Source organism: Odontesthes bonariensis, chromosome 12, assembly GCF_027942865.1.
Source record: "Odontesthes bonariensis isolate fOdoBon6 chromosome 12, fOdoBon6.hap1, whole genome shotgun sequence".
In the NCBI taxonomy this organism is placed as follows: domain Eukaryota; kingdom Metazoa; phylum Chordata; class Actinopteri; order Atheriniformes; family Atherinopsidae; genus Odontesthes; species Odontesthes bonariensis.
The window spans coordinates 17,215,420-17,231,421 of NC_134517.1; the positions used below are offsets into that span (position 1 = coordinate 17,215,420).

Genomic DNA, 16,002 nt, shown 5'->3' on the forward strand with positions numbered 1-16,002 from the left:
GCTGCTTTGCACTTGCAACAATATTACCTACTGCTCTGGTTCCTTTGATTCTTTATGACTTACATTGTGATTATGTTATTAACACTGCTCCATCACAGTGACAGCAGCATGTTGTGCTGCTGCAAGAGAAGCTTTTGTGAACTGCCTTAAACACAGTTTCATATAAAAGGAACACCTGATAAATCTTAAGGGGGTTGTAAGATCACTTGTGGGAGAACGAAAAAAAGCAAACACAAAGCTCAGATTGACAAACGTGTGTTTTTAGTTAAGAAACTTTACCCCCGATCTTTGATTTTTAGTGAGATCTCGGATCGTGTAAACAATTAGTGAAATTAAGCCATGTGAGAAATTTAGATTGAGATTGAATTAGATTGAGATTAAATTGAGATTCGGTCCTAAAATATGTTAAGAGTTACATGCTGCTTCTTGGACAATGTCGAAAGCAAGAACGTTTAAAAACCTCTGCTTCAAGTTTTCTGGAGAGCTTGTTTTATGTTATCTATTATATAAAATTGTCATCTATAACTGTGAAATAACTATAGTGGGCAAATACAAATAAAAAAGTAAATACTCATATAAAATGCAAGTACAAAAAAAATTACCTGAAAGCTGAATTTAAACAAATCTATTTAGTTACTCTCCTCTAAAAAGCAGGCATACTGCAGGTGTTCTGTTTTTGGTTAAAGAACAGTTCTCAAGTTCTTGTTTCCTGAGTTCTCAGTTCTTGTTTTAGGCATCAAAACCATACAGTTGAGTGTGGGTGTAGACACATTATACAGTTAGTGACTCATTGATACTGTGACCTTTGCATAATTTTCGGAAAGCGTGAGAAACGATGTCCCAGATACATTCATTCATGAATGTCTGAGAATCCCCTCAATGAATGTCCTCTCGCTACTGTGTTGATTGTCTTTCTTTATCTTTGATTATATTGATCCAAAACTTTGCTTGCTTCAATGCTTTCATGCCTTGAAGCAATGGTCGTGCAAAAGAAGAGGATCTAGTTGGTTGTTTTTTACATCTTCTCTGGTTTTCTTGCCAGTACTGACACGCACACACTTTTACCTCCGTCGCGTCAGATGACATTCCATTGACTTACTGTAACTTGATTTCTTGGAGACTTACCCTAACCACAGCTGTAATGTGACCAGCACTTGCTGAACCACTTCCCTATAACCAAAGTCTTCATTCGAAAGTGTCATGATTTACTCACTCTGTGAGGACTTGGATGAGTCTGTCAACAGGCTTGTGCCCCCCAACAACATGAATAATACATGTACACACACAACTGACGAGAATAACTGTCGAGCCACACTCACGAGCTGTTCAGGGATCAACCACTTCCTATTGCACCAACATTTATCGCGCACGACCCTCAGCATCCGATGTCTGGTACCATAGCAACAGAATACAACCAATAAGAGGACTCGTTGGAATCGGGTCAACATCCTGGCTATTTTGTGAAATACACAGAATGTTTAATATCCATCCAGTGCCAGACAACATTGGTTATTTTTAAATCCCTGAAACATGACCTAGTATATTCTCCTCCTCAGTAAATGTGGTAGTCATGCAGCAGGCAGATGTCAAATATACATTTAATCTTCTGCTGCCTTATTTAATGTAAGAAAGCCAACGGATCACGTGTCCAAATCAAATCAGACTCTGAGCTGCTTCTCTGAAAGAGGCTGAGCTGCTTCTCTGAAGCTGGAGCTTATTTCTCGACAATTAATTGTGCCCCCGACTGTTGTAGAAAAATCCGCAGCAGCCGTAACATAACGTGCCATTTCTTTTTCTGACGACTACACCCTATAGGATTATTGTCACGGTGAAGCTGAGACTGGCGCGTTCAAGCTGCACGTGCCCCTGCGTCACAGCGGTTTTTGTTGCCTTCGCTACGGACCGGTGCCGTCTGAGGACAACGGTGCTTCAAGCCAGACAATACACACACAGTGGATAAAGTAAATAAATATATATTTCCAAGTCTGCTCCTGGTCGATTGTCTTCTGTAAGAAAAGCGGGTAGTACAGTACAACCATGTACTCGAACCCTCCTGCTGTAAGGTGAACAATGACTACTCGAACAAAAACGTGTCTCTACACCAACTGTTATCTTGTTACTTCAGCGAGTAAACAATATGGGTTTACTGTGCCAGAGTGTGTGGGTTAAAACTGTCCAGAGTTTCCGTTGACTATTGTTGTAAATTATGTTGAGATGTACACGACTGGCCGCGAAGTGGCAGTATTACAACGCTACTTGAAGCTGGCAACAAGAAGCCGGGATGGCATGAATCAAGCTAGCTACGAAAGCCGGAAGTTGAGCGTGCTTTGCTTTTTGAAAACAAAATACTTTTTGATACATTTATATTTGTCTAACAAACAAGACGTACAACATTTTTTCAATGTCAAACTTAATATGCAAAATTCAAGTGTAATTTTTTTTTTGTTGAGTTTTGTTGTTCAACTTAACAAAGCCTACAGACATTTAACAAGAAGTGTGAGAAATAAACTTTAATGAAGTAGAAATTAGGACTTTGTATCAGACGATTAAAACTCTACATTCACATAAATGTTTAATATATATTCCATAGCACGTGCAGTATATTTTTTGTCACTCAAAAAACATAAGAAATATTCTAAAAAAAAGGACAAAAGAATATAGGAATGAAAAATATAGTAAGCATTGATTGTTCAGAGAGAGATGGAATAAATTCCCAACAGCAGTGACACTTCCTTTGGCTCTTCATTGATTATTGATTATTCATTGATTATTTAGAATAAAACACCACACAGGCTCTACAGGCGAAAAGTGCCAAACCTTAACCAACAGGGAATCACCTTAACCTGATCTGTGATACATTCTCATCTGTGGAGCTTACGGGATGGCGCTGATACCCAAAATCATCAACTACCTACAAACAAAGCTAATGGTTTGTTTTTTTAAATGCATTCCATCCACCATTGCTATATGGAACGACAATAAGTGACTCTTTGAGTTTAGTTCCAATTCATTCATATACCCCAAAACCATCTAGCTTTACAGTTACAGTGACACAATGGAGCAATGCCAGCCGGATGGACACACAAGTGTTCAAGGTTAAATCAATGCTCTGTCATTTAGATCCATCATTTTCTCACCATGCTGTTTCCATGACACTCTCTTCCACTCACGTTTCATTTTGAAAAGCGTTCCCGGAAGTCTTCGGCTTTGCCCTGCTTCACGCTCACTGAGAAAAGAGAAGGCAAATGGATCAGGCGGTTGAAATGGAGAGCGAAAGGACTGGGAGGGTGAACAAAAATGTTCAAGAGACATGGCGTGGCAGCATGACACAATAAAGGAATCCCAGCTCACCGAAAGGACTGCTCCGGAAAGCCAAGTCAAAGCCGTGGAGTCGAGCTGTGTGTCTGGAGGATTTATATTCCGCTTTGCTTTGGTCTTTCCTCGTTTTACCTAACCAGTGCGCACACAACGTTTCTGCTGGGCAGTATCTGCAGGGAGAAGTCTGTGACCAACAACCTCGTCTGACAGCATAAAAGGCAAAAACTAGAGACTTCTCTTGGCTAACACTCACTCGGGCCGGTTGTGTATTTACTGTTGCGATCAAAACAGCGCTGAAGTTTCACAGTCACACACCTAGTTCATTGTTTGCTAGCTAATTTTATCAGCATTGTTAGCAAGTGCAGTCAAAACACTTCCACTGGTCCGTATTGAACTGAACTGACATGATATGCTCATATATTGGCGCGGCGACGTGCATGTTTATGCACTGATTAGAGCAGCTAGGCTAATGTTAGTTGACCTAGCAGTTAGCTGGTTGACAGAAGTGCCACATGGGGCTGTGTTGTTGTCACCTAACTGTCAGTGAGAATGTCCGGGCATGCCCGTGAGCAACAGAGCTCTTCCTCCCAAGGTGTGTAGCCAAATGTCTTTAGTCGTTTTAGTCGACACATACCGTTCATATCGCAACAGGCACTTTAGTTGACATTATGCCATCTGGCGTGCACGCCAGAAACTTTTGTAAACAAGCTGAAACGAAACACTTAGGGATTGTCGACTTCTTTAAAATGCTCTGATGTTATCTCCGATGCCGTATCAACGAATTTGTAACTGATTTAGTATTATTAGTATCTCAAACAAAGAAGATTAATTAATTACTGATTGAAAAGTCTTGAATCTTAGTGAATTTTTGTAATCTTTTTTTGAATACTGTAATGTCCCATCACTGAAGATTTTCTCCCCTTGTGCTGTCAGGTACCTCAGTATGAGTCGAGATGGATGGATGAAGAAGAAAGCCAATGCCAATGATGACAATGGTTGGGCTGAGAGGGTGAGCATCACTCGTATCAGCTGTGAGAGCCCCACAAAATACACAACCTCTCTGCAGCATGAGAAGATGCAGCGATTCAAAACGTCCAATGTGGTCTGTGCATTGTGTCTCTTAGCCTTAAACTAGATGTAGACCACCCTGTTCTCCTGCTTTTGCACAGTCATTATAACAGCTAAGAGTCGTCGCCTGTATAACAAGGCATAACGGGACAGCCTAAAACACTTTACAGAAACTCTGAGTGCCAAATTGTGGTACAGCACGTCACATCCAATAATTCCAGTAGTATCACTATACAGGCTATACAGGACTGAAAATTAATTAGTAAATTAATTAATTCATTAGACTGAAAGGTAATAATATCTATGCAACTGAAAAGGACATATGGTCCCTGTAAATAGAAAAGCTTTTTTTTTTTTATTAAGTTTTAATGTTCACAGAATAACAAATCATCAGTTCACAGTAGCCACCATATACTATACTGTTTATCTGTGTGTCAATAATGGTTCTATAAGCTTATTTTCAAAACGGTCCGACTTCAAAGTTTTTACAAGTTTTATAACTACAAAATAGCAATTATTTACCATTATTGTACCCTGCAATGTTAGGAGAGGAGACCAGTTACTGGTCAGTTTTGAGAGTATCATGTTTTCCCATTCTTGCGTGATAGCGCAGTTCAGGGCCTTCTTTGACAGGTCTGGACTGCATGCAGACCACCTAAGCACTCTTTTACAAACTGATGGAGAGTAGGAGCAGGGACCCCCCCCTACTATTTCTATGGCATACAATTGTGTTTTATATTTAACGGGGCCTAGTGCCGTGTATAAACATAGCTACTCTGTTATTGTACATTCAATACTAAGCTATTCAAATAATACACAGGTTAATATATTCATGTTTTTATTTGTAAACATGTGCAAGGTACAGGGTGGCCGTGCCACTGCCATTTATAAACAAACATCTTGCATACAACACTGAGCTATTCAAATAATCTACAGATTTTAACTTTAAACATGCATGTAGATGGGACAATGAATCCTCAAACCATCTGTGGATGGCACACGTTTGCACACAATTTGTGAGAAAAAACTGTTTGACAAAAAAAAAAAAGAAATGTTAAAAATCGGCGAATCAATCCTGGTGCTTCTAAGGCTGGATTCCCCACAAAAGCCGTGAATTCTCTCCAGTTTTGTTTTTACAGGTGTAGCAGCTGGTTGTCTGATTTTTCATTGTTTTTTATGTTTGTCTCTTCATGTTTCTGTTCCTTTTTTTTTCCCTTCTTCGCTCTCCCTCTCTCTCTGTCCCCCGGTCCGGTTCGGCACTATCACACTATCACATCATGTTAAATATTGTAACAAAAATAAATGAATAAAAATGAGGAGTTGATGGGCATCAATGGGAGCTTTACATTCATAAAGCTTCCCTTGGCATAGCAAATGTGTTTAGCATAAACAGTATTCAGATTACAATTCTGCTGCCATAATGCTGGACAGGACAAGGGGTGAAAAAAAAAAAAAAAAATCAAGTCTAATCAACCAAAGATTTCGCGACCCCCCCTGCAGTACCTCCGCGGACCCCCTGTCGAAGACCTCTGGTTTAAATGATATGCAGGGAGTTCGCATTCAGCCTCAGAATTTTGGGTCAGGTGAATTGGAAAGTTACAACTGTTATTTACCCTCTTTGATCGCTGCATCTCTTCCCATACAGGGTGGCTACATGGCCGCCAAAGTTTCTAAACTGGACGAGCAGTTTAAACTGGATGCCCCAAGAGAAAAGCAGAAAGAAGGAGCGTGTTCCAGCATCTTCAGTGGAGTGGCTATTTATGTCAATGGATACACAGGTAACTCTTCACACATGATGCATTAATGTAGTTTTTATTGTACGGTTTTGCTTTTCTTCTTCCCCTGGCAGTCAAAATGTTGTCCAGAGTACCCTTCTGTTTCTCAACTTTCTCAACTGTGAGACGGACAAAAATGTTTAATCTGACATGCAAAAAATTCCAAATGAGCAGAAGCTTATTTTACAACTTATTGTCAGTAAAATGATCGGGGATTGAATGGCGTGAAAGGGGCTTATTTGGTTGGATAAACATCAGCCTAGTAAGATGGGAGTTAATTGGCATCTGTACCACACTGTAAACTAATCGTGGGGGAGAATTTTGGATACAGTGTTTATATTTGCATTGCTCACATAAAAAAAACATCTCTATCTGATTTAATAGTTTTCTACAGAATAGAGCTTGAGTTTTTTTTGGCGAAAGCTGTTTTAAAAAAAAAAAATAAATAAAAATAAAATGTACATATAAACTCCTTACTGTTTTACTTTTGCAATCAGACCCAAACGCAGACGAACTCCGCAGACTGATGATGCTGCACGGGGGCCAGTTCCATGTGTACTACTCACGCTCCAAGACCACCCACATCATTGCCAGTAACTTACCCAACTGCAAAATTCAGGAACTCAAATGGGAAAAAGTCATCAGGCCAGATTGGATTGTAGACAGGTCTGTTCAATGTTTCTTTTTTTTTTTTTTTTTTTTTTTTTTACACTTAAAATAATCCTGTACAGTATCAGCTGAAAATCTTTGTGTTCACTTTGTCGTTTGTTTATGTAGTATTGAGGCTGGGCGTCTCCTGCCTTACCTAAAGTACCAGCTGTATGCTAAACAGAAGAGCACACTCTTTCCTGGCATGACTCTGCGCCAGACCTCAGAGGTTGCAGGACCGAGCCGCAGCCCCCTCCAGCAGGATGTGCATCAAAAGCTTCCTCTGCCACGGCACAACACTGAGCTGTGTGTTCCCCACAATGGGCTGTCCTCACCCAGCTGCCAGAACAACTCCATCCCTATCCTCAACCACAGGGGTGCTCACCCTCGCTCCATCCAGCACAGCTCGGAGGCTCACTTGGTTAACCCCCAACCGGCTCATTCCACATCCAGTCAACTCATTACAGATTGCAGGCACAGGAGCCCTTTACACACCCACCCACTGTGTAAGCCATGCCACACAAAGCACCCGCGCAACTCTCTGCCGTCACCTCACCCACAGGAGGAAGAATTAAAAATGTGAGTACTCAAAGTCATAAATTGAACAGTTCTGTTGTCTTTTTCTTTTGGAACGGCTGTCATCTAACATTCTATTAAACTCAGTTTCTGTTCTTCGTTTCTTTTTTTCTTCTATACAGCAATGGACTACTGCGGACCTCACTTGATATCGTTAGCCATTCAAAAAGTAATGAAGTCCGTGAGTGTGGAGAAAAAGATCCTCGTCTTGCTGAAGCATCAAAGGTGTTGCAGGATGCCCCCTTGACCAACGGACACACTCACCTTGTTCACAGTGCCTTAAAGCCAGAGAACCTGTCCCCTGTGACGGATCCCTTCTCTTCTGATGGGGACGAGCCCAAATATAGTGTCAAGAGTTCACCAGATAAACCTCAGAGCCCTTCAGTACATAGCCAGGCCAAGCCTGACCCATATGAGTTTCCCCTCAGCCCTCCAAAGCAATCTGACCTGTCCCCTGTTTCTCGGGAGCAATCCAGCACACAGGGAGCCGGTGGCCAGAGACCTAATCCTCCACCACCCACGTACCATGAGGCTATAAAAGCCAGTGAAATCCAAGTTCTCCCTCAACCGCTTCAACCACCCTCTCAGGTTGATACGATTTCTGAGCAGGCTCATCTATCCCATGCATCTTGTTCTCCTTCACATTCTTCAGTCAGACTGAACGGAAGCTACCATAATGCCTTTTCACCTGACTCAGCGTCCCTCAGCGCAGCCAGTCCAACATCCAGACCCGATCCTCCCACCAGCGAGTCATCATCCAAGCCTTCAGTGCGGCTGCTGGAGCAGACTGGCGGTCTGATCTCCGAGTTCTACTCTCACTCACGCTTGCACCAGATCTCCACATGGAGGATTGGCTTTTCTGAGTATGTCAATGAACTTCACAGCAAACAAAAAGCCGCAGGGGGCACCTCCTACCCCGGAAAAGATCGATTGAGAAAATATGTGGCTCAGCGGTCTACAGGCTGTCAAGGTAGGAAAGACTGCGTCGGTTGGTTGCTTCTCTCTGTGAATTTCTGGTTGGCTTTTTGGTCTGTTGGTATAAAGAGCAAGTCTTCCTCAGCTTCCTTGGTCCCAATTCAGTCGGGGACCTTCCTTGCCCTTCTTGACTGTGAGATAATCCAGCAAAGAACAGTTTGCTGGATTTAATGTCTTTGATGTCTTTCTGTGTGCCAGGTACATCGGCACCAGTCAGTCTCAAATCTTGCATCCTTCACGTGGACATGGACTGTTTTTTTGTGTCTGTTGGGATCCGCCACCGACCCGACCTCAAAGGTAGGGCATTTTGAAGAAGTGTTTAGACGTACGCTGTCCGTAAAAGGTGCTTAACTTTCACACGAGATTATTATATTATCACAAACGTTAAAGATTCAGTCGCTGATCCTGGTTGAATTTTCTGTTTTCCCCGCAGGGAAGCCCGTAGCTGTTACCAGCAGCCGTGGACAGGGCAGAGTGCCCGTCAGACCTGGGGCCAACCCTCAGCTGGAGCTGCAGTACTATCAGAGGAAACATGCTCATCCTCTTTCTGGTAAGACTGTCTCATCCCATTTGTTTGTCATGAATAGTCTCCCTCCGTTGTTCTGCCTCACTCTGCTGTACGTGTTATAATTGAATTATAAATAAGCATAATCCTGTTGTTTTATCAGAGAGTGCAGATGATGATCTGCACATAACTCCCTCACAAGAGAGTCCTGATTCATATTCCAACGGAGTAAACCAGGATGCTGCGGCTCTCTCAATGGCAGAGATTGCTTCCTGTAGCTACGAGGCTAGGTGAGATATCAACAGAGATTGTGTTAATCTTGTGCAAATTGAAACATGAATATATTCATATTCATATATTCTTGTATTTACAGGCAGGCGGGCGTGAGAAATGGAATGTTTTTCGGCAAAGCTAAACAGCTGTGCCCGTCACTACAATCTGTCCCATATGATTTTGAGGCATATAAAGAGGTGGCTCTGAGCATGTATGAGATCCTGGCCAGGTAAAAAAGATTGCGAAAGTGTTACTTTTTTTCCCCTTTTTAATTGCAAGATAACATCAGTCCTCCTTTATTTGCTCTTCGCAGTTACACCCATGACATCGAGGCTCTTAGTTGTGATGAAGCATTGATAGATGGCTCTACTCTGCTGGCTGAGGTGGGCGTAAGTCCTGATGATCTGGCCCGAGCCATCAGAGCAGACATCAAGGAGAAAACGGGATGCTCTGCGTCAGTTGGCATGGGTGAGCCTACGTTTATCTCACATTTTAAAATAAACGAAGGCGGTTGTCGTACTTTATGACTTCAACATGTCCTTCGTTCAGGGTCTAACATCCTTCTGGCTCGACTGGCAACCCGTAAGGCCAAGCCAGACGGGCAGTACATCCTCAAATCCGAAGAGGTGGATGATTTTATCAGGGACCTGCCAGTGACCAGCTTACCAGGTAGATACGCAGCACCACCTGCTGGTCAAAGCCGCCATTCTACTGTGCATTTGGGAAATGAATATTTCTTGATATGGCTATGTCATTTCTCTTTAAGGTGTCGGGCATGTTATGGGCAAAAAGCTGGCTGCTATGGGCGTCAAGTCATGTGGAGACCTCCAGCAAGTGTCTCTAACTCAACTGCAGAAGAAGTTTGGACCCCGTACTGGACAGACGCTGTTTCGCTTTTGCAGGGGTATAGATGACCGGCCCGTTCGCTACGAAAAGGAAAGGAAATCGGTTTCCGCCGAGATGAACTACAACATTCGCTTTACCAAGGTTAGATCTACTCTGCTTTCTTTCTTTTTTTTTTCTTTTTCTTTTTACAGCAAAATTTTTCTTGCCGTTTCCAGCCGTCTTTCCCAAGCATCTCTTGCTTTATCCCTCGTCAGGTGGATGAGGCAGAGTGCTTCCTGACTAATTTATCCATGGAGGTGCAAAAACGTTTACAAGAAGCGGGACTGCGGGGTCGCAGAGTTACCCTCAAGGTCATGGTTCGCAAGGTTGGAGCACCGCTGGAGCCGGCTAAATACGGTGGCCATGGCATATGTGATAACCTCGCCAGGTAAGAAAGACTGACTTCCCCCTGTATGATGTTATTTATGGGTGGTCGATCATTTCTTTGTTTGCTCATCCTTGTCTCTCACACTTCCTGTCAGGACCGTGATGCTTGCTCAGTCCACAGACAGCGGTCAGCTGATTGCCTCTGCCGTCATCAAGCTGTTCCATGCCATGAAGCTGCAGGCGCAAGACTTGAGAGGGATCGGCATCATGGTTCAGCTTCTTGATGGAAACCGGTCTGTCCCCCAGGACTCTCGGGGTCCTCGAACGCGCTCCATCAGACAGATGTTGTTAGGCCAGGGGCCGAGTGCCAGATCCAATAACAGAGGTTTGGTTTGTCTTTGTGATTCCGCTTTTGTGTGTTTTTGTTGTTTATAGATTTAATTAAGTCTTGCCTATTTGCTACAGATGCTGAGGACTCCCACCAAGAGCCGACTTCCACTTCAAGAGTCCCTTCAGCCGGCTCCTCGCCACGTCCTTTGTCACCCGCCGAGCCAGTTCCAGGAACAAGCAAAGAACAGCCGACCTGCATGCAAGCGCCGAAACATTCCCGAGCACGTCTCAACTTCAGTATTGAAATCCCCTCCCCTTCACAGGTAGATCATCAAAGAAGCTACCTGATCGATGACACAGGAGCTGATCAGTAACATGTTTTTTGTTTTTTTTTGTTTTTTTTTTTAACATTCTGTGTTTTCTGAATTTTCCCAAAGGTGGATCGTTCTGTGTTGGAGGCCCTGCCCGCGGAGCTGCGAGAACAAGTGGAGCAATCGTGGACTAAGAGAGACGAGAGACCAAATAACTGCCATTATTCGCCTGGTCTGCAGCTTTCCTCTCCCAATCCGCGTCCAGTGTCCCCTCTTCTTCCTGCGCTGTACACTCCACCGGCCGGAACGTTGGTTCTACAGATTCCAAACCAGCCAGACAGTCCAGCAATTGTACTGGAACTACCAAACTTCTCACAGGTAGGGACGCAGCTGTTCGAGGTTGGATTTTCATGGTCACTATGCTTTTGTTTATATTTTTCTGCACAAAGAAGAGGGAAATGGGAGCGGTTAAGTGTTTTTAGAGATTTATTTGGTTTTTATTACAATTTCCTCCCAACGATCTCAGGGCTGTTGAAGCGAAAGGTTTTTTTTTTTGGTTTCTTTGAAGTGACTTTGTGTGAAGAACTTAAAAGTAGACTATGTCTTACCTGCAGTCAGAGCGCTCTCAGTATTGGAGGTTTCCTGACAGGCGAGCTAAAACTAAAAGCTACTCAGGGGCTACCAGAGGAGTGAATTTTCGACATATTATACAACTCAAAAGCAAGAGCGATTAAGTGGATTTTTAGATCGCAACACGTCTGTCACACAGATGTTTACTTTGTCACTACATTAGAACGTCCTTGCAGCAACGTGGTCCGCAAGATGGTCCGGGGTGCTGCCTTATGACGCCATATGGACCATCTTACGCTGCCGCACTCAGTGAACAGTCTGATGCAGAAGCAATGCTAAGTACAAATCCACAATATAGCATTCACTCAAACTTTTTGAGGTTTGAGTTGTTTTAGGCGGTGAAAAATGTGTTTTATCCATTGGCCAAATTCTGAGAAGCTTCTAGCTTTAGCGCATCCCTCAGGGAAACGCCTGATTCTTAAAACCAGAGCACTTTGGCCACCGTCTACTGCGGGGAAGGACACCGACTACTTATCAGTAACTTCACACAACACGGCTTCAAAGGAACCATTAGGGCCCCTTTTAAAGCAATACAAACACATTAACGCAATCTTACTCTGATACAGTTTTAAGAAATAAGCGTAAGTGAGTGTGATGTAAGAATTGGGATGTTTGTGTTGATAATGCACCACATCAAGAGGAACAACACCGGCATTACTTATAAGGCAAGACGGACTGATGACACTACATTTGTGCGTAACATATTGTGTCCACTCTTCTTGATATCGTTTGATTGCATTTCCTTTAAAAGAATTCAATAACATTAAAAAATAAAAAAAAATGTTATCACTCAACAGACCTTTTTTTTTATTAATATTATTATTATTTATTTATAGATTGACCCATTCTTGCCTTCCCTCTCCATCAGTGTGTGGAGGCATTTAACAATATAGAGACGCTGCTTTAAATTTTTTAAAAAGCGCTTTTGGAAACTGCCGTTTTCTGCAGAAAAAAAGCATTTGATTCATCTGGCCTTATCACCAGATTAATCCGCTGACGGCCTGTACAAACAACGATAGTATAGCTCCAGCGACTCTCCACACGTCACAAAGTAGAATAATTTATTTTCTATTATTGGGATAAATTGTGAAAGGTATCACATCGCACTAAAGTAAATGGCTGCCGTCAACCAGTATTTCAGTGACGTGATTATTAATCATGAGTGCTAACTTGGATACAGAGAATTAAAGAAAGAAACATGACTTTGATCTTGGTGTACTATAACAGTTCTGAGTAACGATGACTTTGAATAGTCTCAAAAATAAACACAGCTAAGTTACCAAATCAGTGTTAAACACTCGGATTCTCTACTCCGACTGCAGGTCGATCCAGATGTATTTGCTGCCCTTCCCAAAGAGCTACAGGAAGAACTGAAGGCTGCCTACAGTCGCGCAGCAGAAGTCCAACCCCTGGCCAAAATGGGTGAGTCAGCGGGTCTGTGTTGTTTTTTTTTTTTTTGTTTTTTTTTCTGCTCTTACCAGCGATTATATTGTCTTAAACATTTTTCGGCCTCTTGGTTTTACCTGCAGTGGAGCAGAAGAATCCGCTGTTGCAGCTAAAACAGCCCGGGGTAGGGATTGGCATCGGTCGGGTGAAGCGGCGCTACAAGAGGAAGAATGCGGTCAGTCCTCTCAAAAAGGGAACTTCACCCCTGAAGAGGCATCACACGACAAACAGCCCAGCCAAGATAATACCACCTCCCATACGGTCACGAGAGCCAGTAAATGTACCAAAGGTGAGTCTTTTCATGGTTTCCCCCATGAAGTTGAAGATATTTCTTTGCGTTGTCGGTCGAAAAAAATCCCAAGAACACTAAATCTACGGGCAGCTTGGCACTTGACTGATCTTCATAGCTCACACCTGTTTTCCTTTCGCAGACTGAAAATGATCCCTCAACCTCAAAACCAGACGTCCCGTTCACATCTGTGCCCAAGTCAGCTCCTCGTCCTGCTCCAACGCTGGCCGGAGCGTGTGACCTGACGGACATTAAAACCCTCCTGCGGGAATGGGTCACCACAATAACAGGTTACATGTTTACGAACAGATGTTTTGTGTGAGCACTGTGTTGTTGTTGTTGTTGTTTTTTTTGTTGTTTTTTTGTTTTTTTGTGGATTTTGCAAAAATATATAGCTCGTTTAAAAATGCCCCTACTTTTCATTAGAACCCATGGAGGAGGACATCCTGCAGGTGGTGAAATATTGCACTGATTTGATTGAAGATAAAGATCTGGAGAAGTTGGATTTAATTATGAAATATATGAAAAGGTAAATTCTGTGCGGTTTAACCTTCCCAAATGGCCTACTCCCCCCCCCTCCCTTTGTTTCTTCTATTCATTTAATGTGTTACTTGTTGAACTTTTCCTGCAGGCTCATGCAGCAGTCAGTGGAGTCTGTTTGGAGTATGGCGTTTGACTTCATCTTGGACAACGTGCAGGTGGTTGTGCAGCAGGCTTATGGCAGCATCCTGAAGATAACGTGAAAAAGGAGTGGTGTAGATGCTGTTTTCATCTTGTACTGTCCTTACGCCACTGTTACAAGCTCCTCTACTAAATGAATCATGACATCTGAATGATAATTTCATTCTTTCTCAGCTGTGCCACCACTGCAGCATCTGCCAGCGTAATGACTGCAGAAACAAGAGTCATGACGGTATTTGGCAGATGTGTACAGTGCTTTTTTTTTTTCTTTCTTTTTCCAACTCAAACTGAAGGGCATAAAATGCATTTACTGTCAGCTCACAGCAACTCAAATCATTGAGAAACATTGCAGTTTTTTGCATATCCATCCTTTTCTCCTCCATCTTTTTTCCACTTGTGCGTTTAACTCTGAAAGATGTTTTTTTTTTTTTTTTTTACACATCCGTTCCAGCCTGTTCATGCAACATTTAAAAATCTTTTCTTGGAGAGTTGGCACTGATATAGCAATTGACTTTCCTCATTTGTAAGAGTATTGGTGTCAAACAAAATGCCTGTCGTGGTGAAATACAAAGCATTTCTTAGCAATTTTAGAGTCTGTTGACCTCGTAGCACTCCTCATGCATCAGACGTGCGAAGATATCCAAAATGTTGGTACGAAAAGACTGTTTTTTCATCATTGTTAGTTCGGTGCTCTCACACCATTTATCTGTGAAATATCTGCAGCTGCTGCAAACAGTAGTGTCGTTTCTTTTCTTGTCCCTTTCAAAAGAAAAGTGCCAAGCCTGTTACTATAGTGTAAATAATGTTTTTAAAGATCCTCGTCAAACATTTTAAAAGAAAAAAAAAAACGTGGATGTAGAGGAATTGCCTCTTGTATTGTTTACTTGTAGTGAATTCTTAGTAACTGTCTTTAAAATTCTTACTCTTCTCACTCAAATTTTTTCTAAGTGTTCCAACGCGGATGTCGGAAGCTAGCCAAAGTTCTTAGTTGAGGTTGAGCTGCTGATTCTCTGTAGCACTCTAATTTGAAATGACATTGACAAGAGTCATGGCAATCAAGCAGCCTATGCATTTTGTTTTCCTTTCTTTTTCTTTTTCTCTTTTCTGTTCTCTAACAAGTGAGATGTCTCCTCACGATAATGTAACGTCCATTAAGCAATTATACTGGGAGTAAATCCACTATTGTGTGTTTTTACTGGTTTCCTATGTCTGAACATTGAAATAATGCTGGAACGAAAGGATCTGATTTCTAACTCTGTGGCCCGTCTTGTGTAACTCACACTGTGGGGGACACTTTTATGGCATGTGGCTACGTTTTCTGTATTTTTGTGAATTTAACTTGTACAATTGGTCAACAGAAGTACCCAGGAGATGCTGCTGGCTGACCCCTGATCTCTCCGTGGAAGATTTATGTGGTTGAAGAGTTTGTTAAAAGCAGTATTTGTATATGCAAACCCAAACCAGATCAGTCCGTCATCTTTTTTTTTAACACTTGTTGAAATGAATGTAATTTTGAATGTGCGTATTTCCATTCACTTTCAAGATGTTACTTGTCTTCACCTGTCATCTTTCCTGAAAGGAATGGCCACAGGTAAAAAAAAATTGGCCAGTGTTTTGTTCTCTAAACTGGCTCGTGCCTGAAGACCTGAAGCTGTGAACATGTTTGTAAGTTTTCTAAAACTTGGTAATAAACTGAAAAGTCTGTATTAATTCATTTGTCCTCTGTTCTTAATAATTACGGATCTATAAATGTAGCATACAGATAAAACCTCGAGGGAAGGAAAAAACAATTTTGTATTGGTTTACCACAAACTAGTAGTAATAAGGGTAATTGATTTCATGGGAGGATGTGATCTATTCTTTGGGTGTTTGATATCTGACAGTTGAAAATCATCTTTCTTTTCTTTTCCTTCAGATGAAGTAGTGGAAAAAAATCACCATGAATCATCATGTACATTGCATTTC

The 16,002-nt window shown here is 42.1% G+C and overlaps 1 protein-coding gene across 1 annotated transcript; it reads left to right on the forward strand.

Annotated features, from left to right (window-relative positions):
- The first annotated feature begins 3,203 nt into the window (after positions 1-3,203).
- Positions 3,204-15,747, forward strand: rev1 (REV1 DNA directed polymerase). Its single transcript, XM_075479354.1, has 22 exons — positions 3,204-3,536; positions 4,252-4,327; positions 6,032-6,164; positions 6,659-6,827; positions 6,939-7,388; positions 7,508-8,355; positions 8,559-8,657; positions 8,794-8,910; positions 9,029-9,155; positions 9,239-9,367; positions 9,452-9,606; positions 9,688-9,807; positions 9,905-10,125; positions 10,239-10,411; positions 10,506-10,735; positions 10,816-11,003; positions 11,118-11,369; positions 12,944-13,043; positions 13,151-13,356; positions 13,499-13,646; positions 13,783-13,885; positions 13,988-15,747. Exons 2-22 carry the CDS (start codon positions 4,262-4,264, stop codon positions 14,097-14,099), a joined length of 4,146 nt encoding a protein of 1,381 aa, XP_075335469.1. The 5' UTR covers positions 3,204-3,536; positions 4,252-4,261; the 3' UTR covers positions 14,100-15,747.
- The last annotated feature ends 255 nt before the right edge of the window (positions 15,748-16,002 follow it).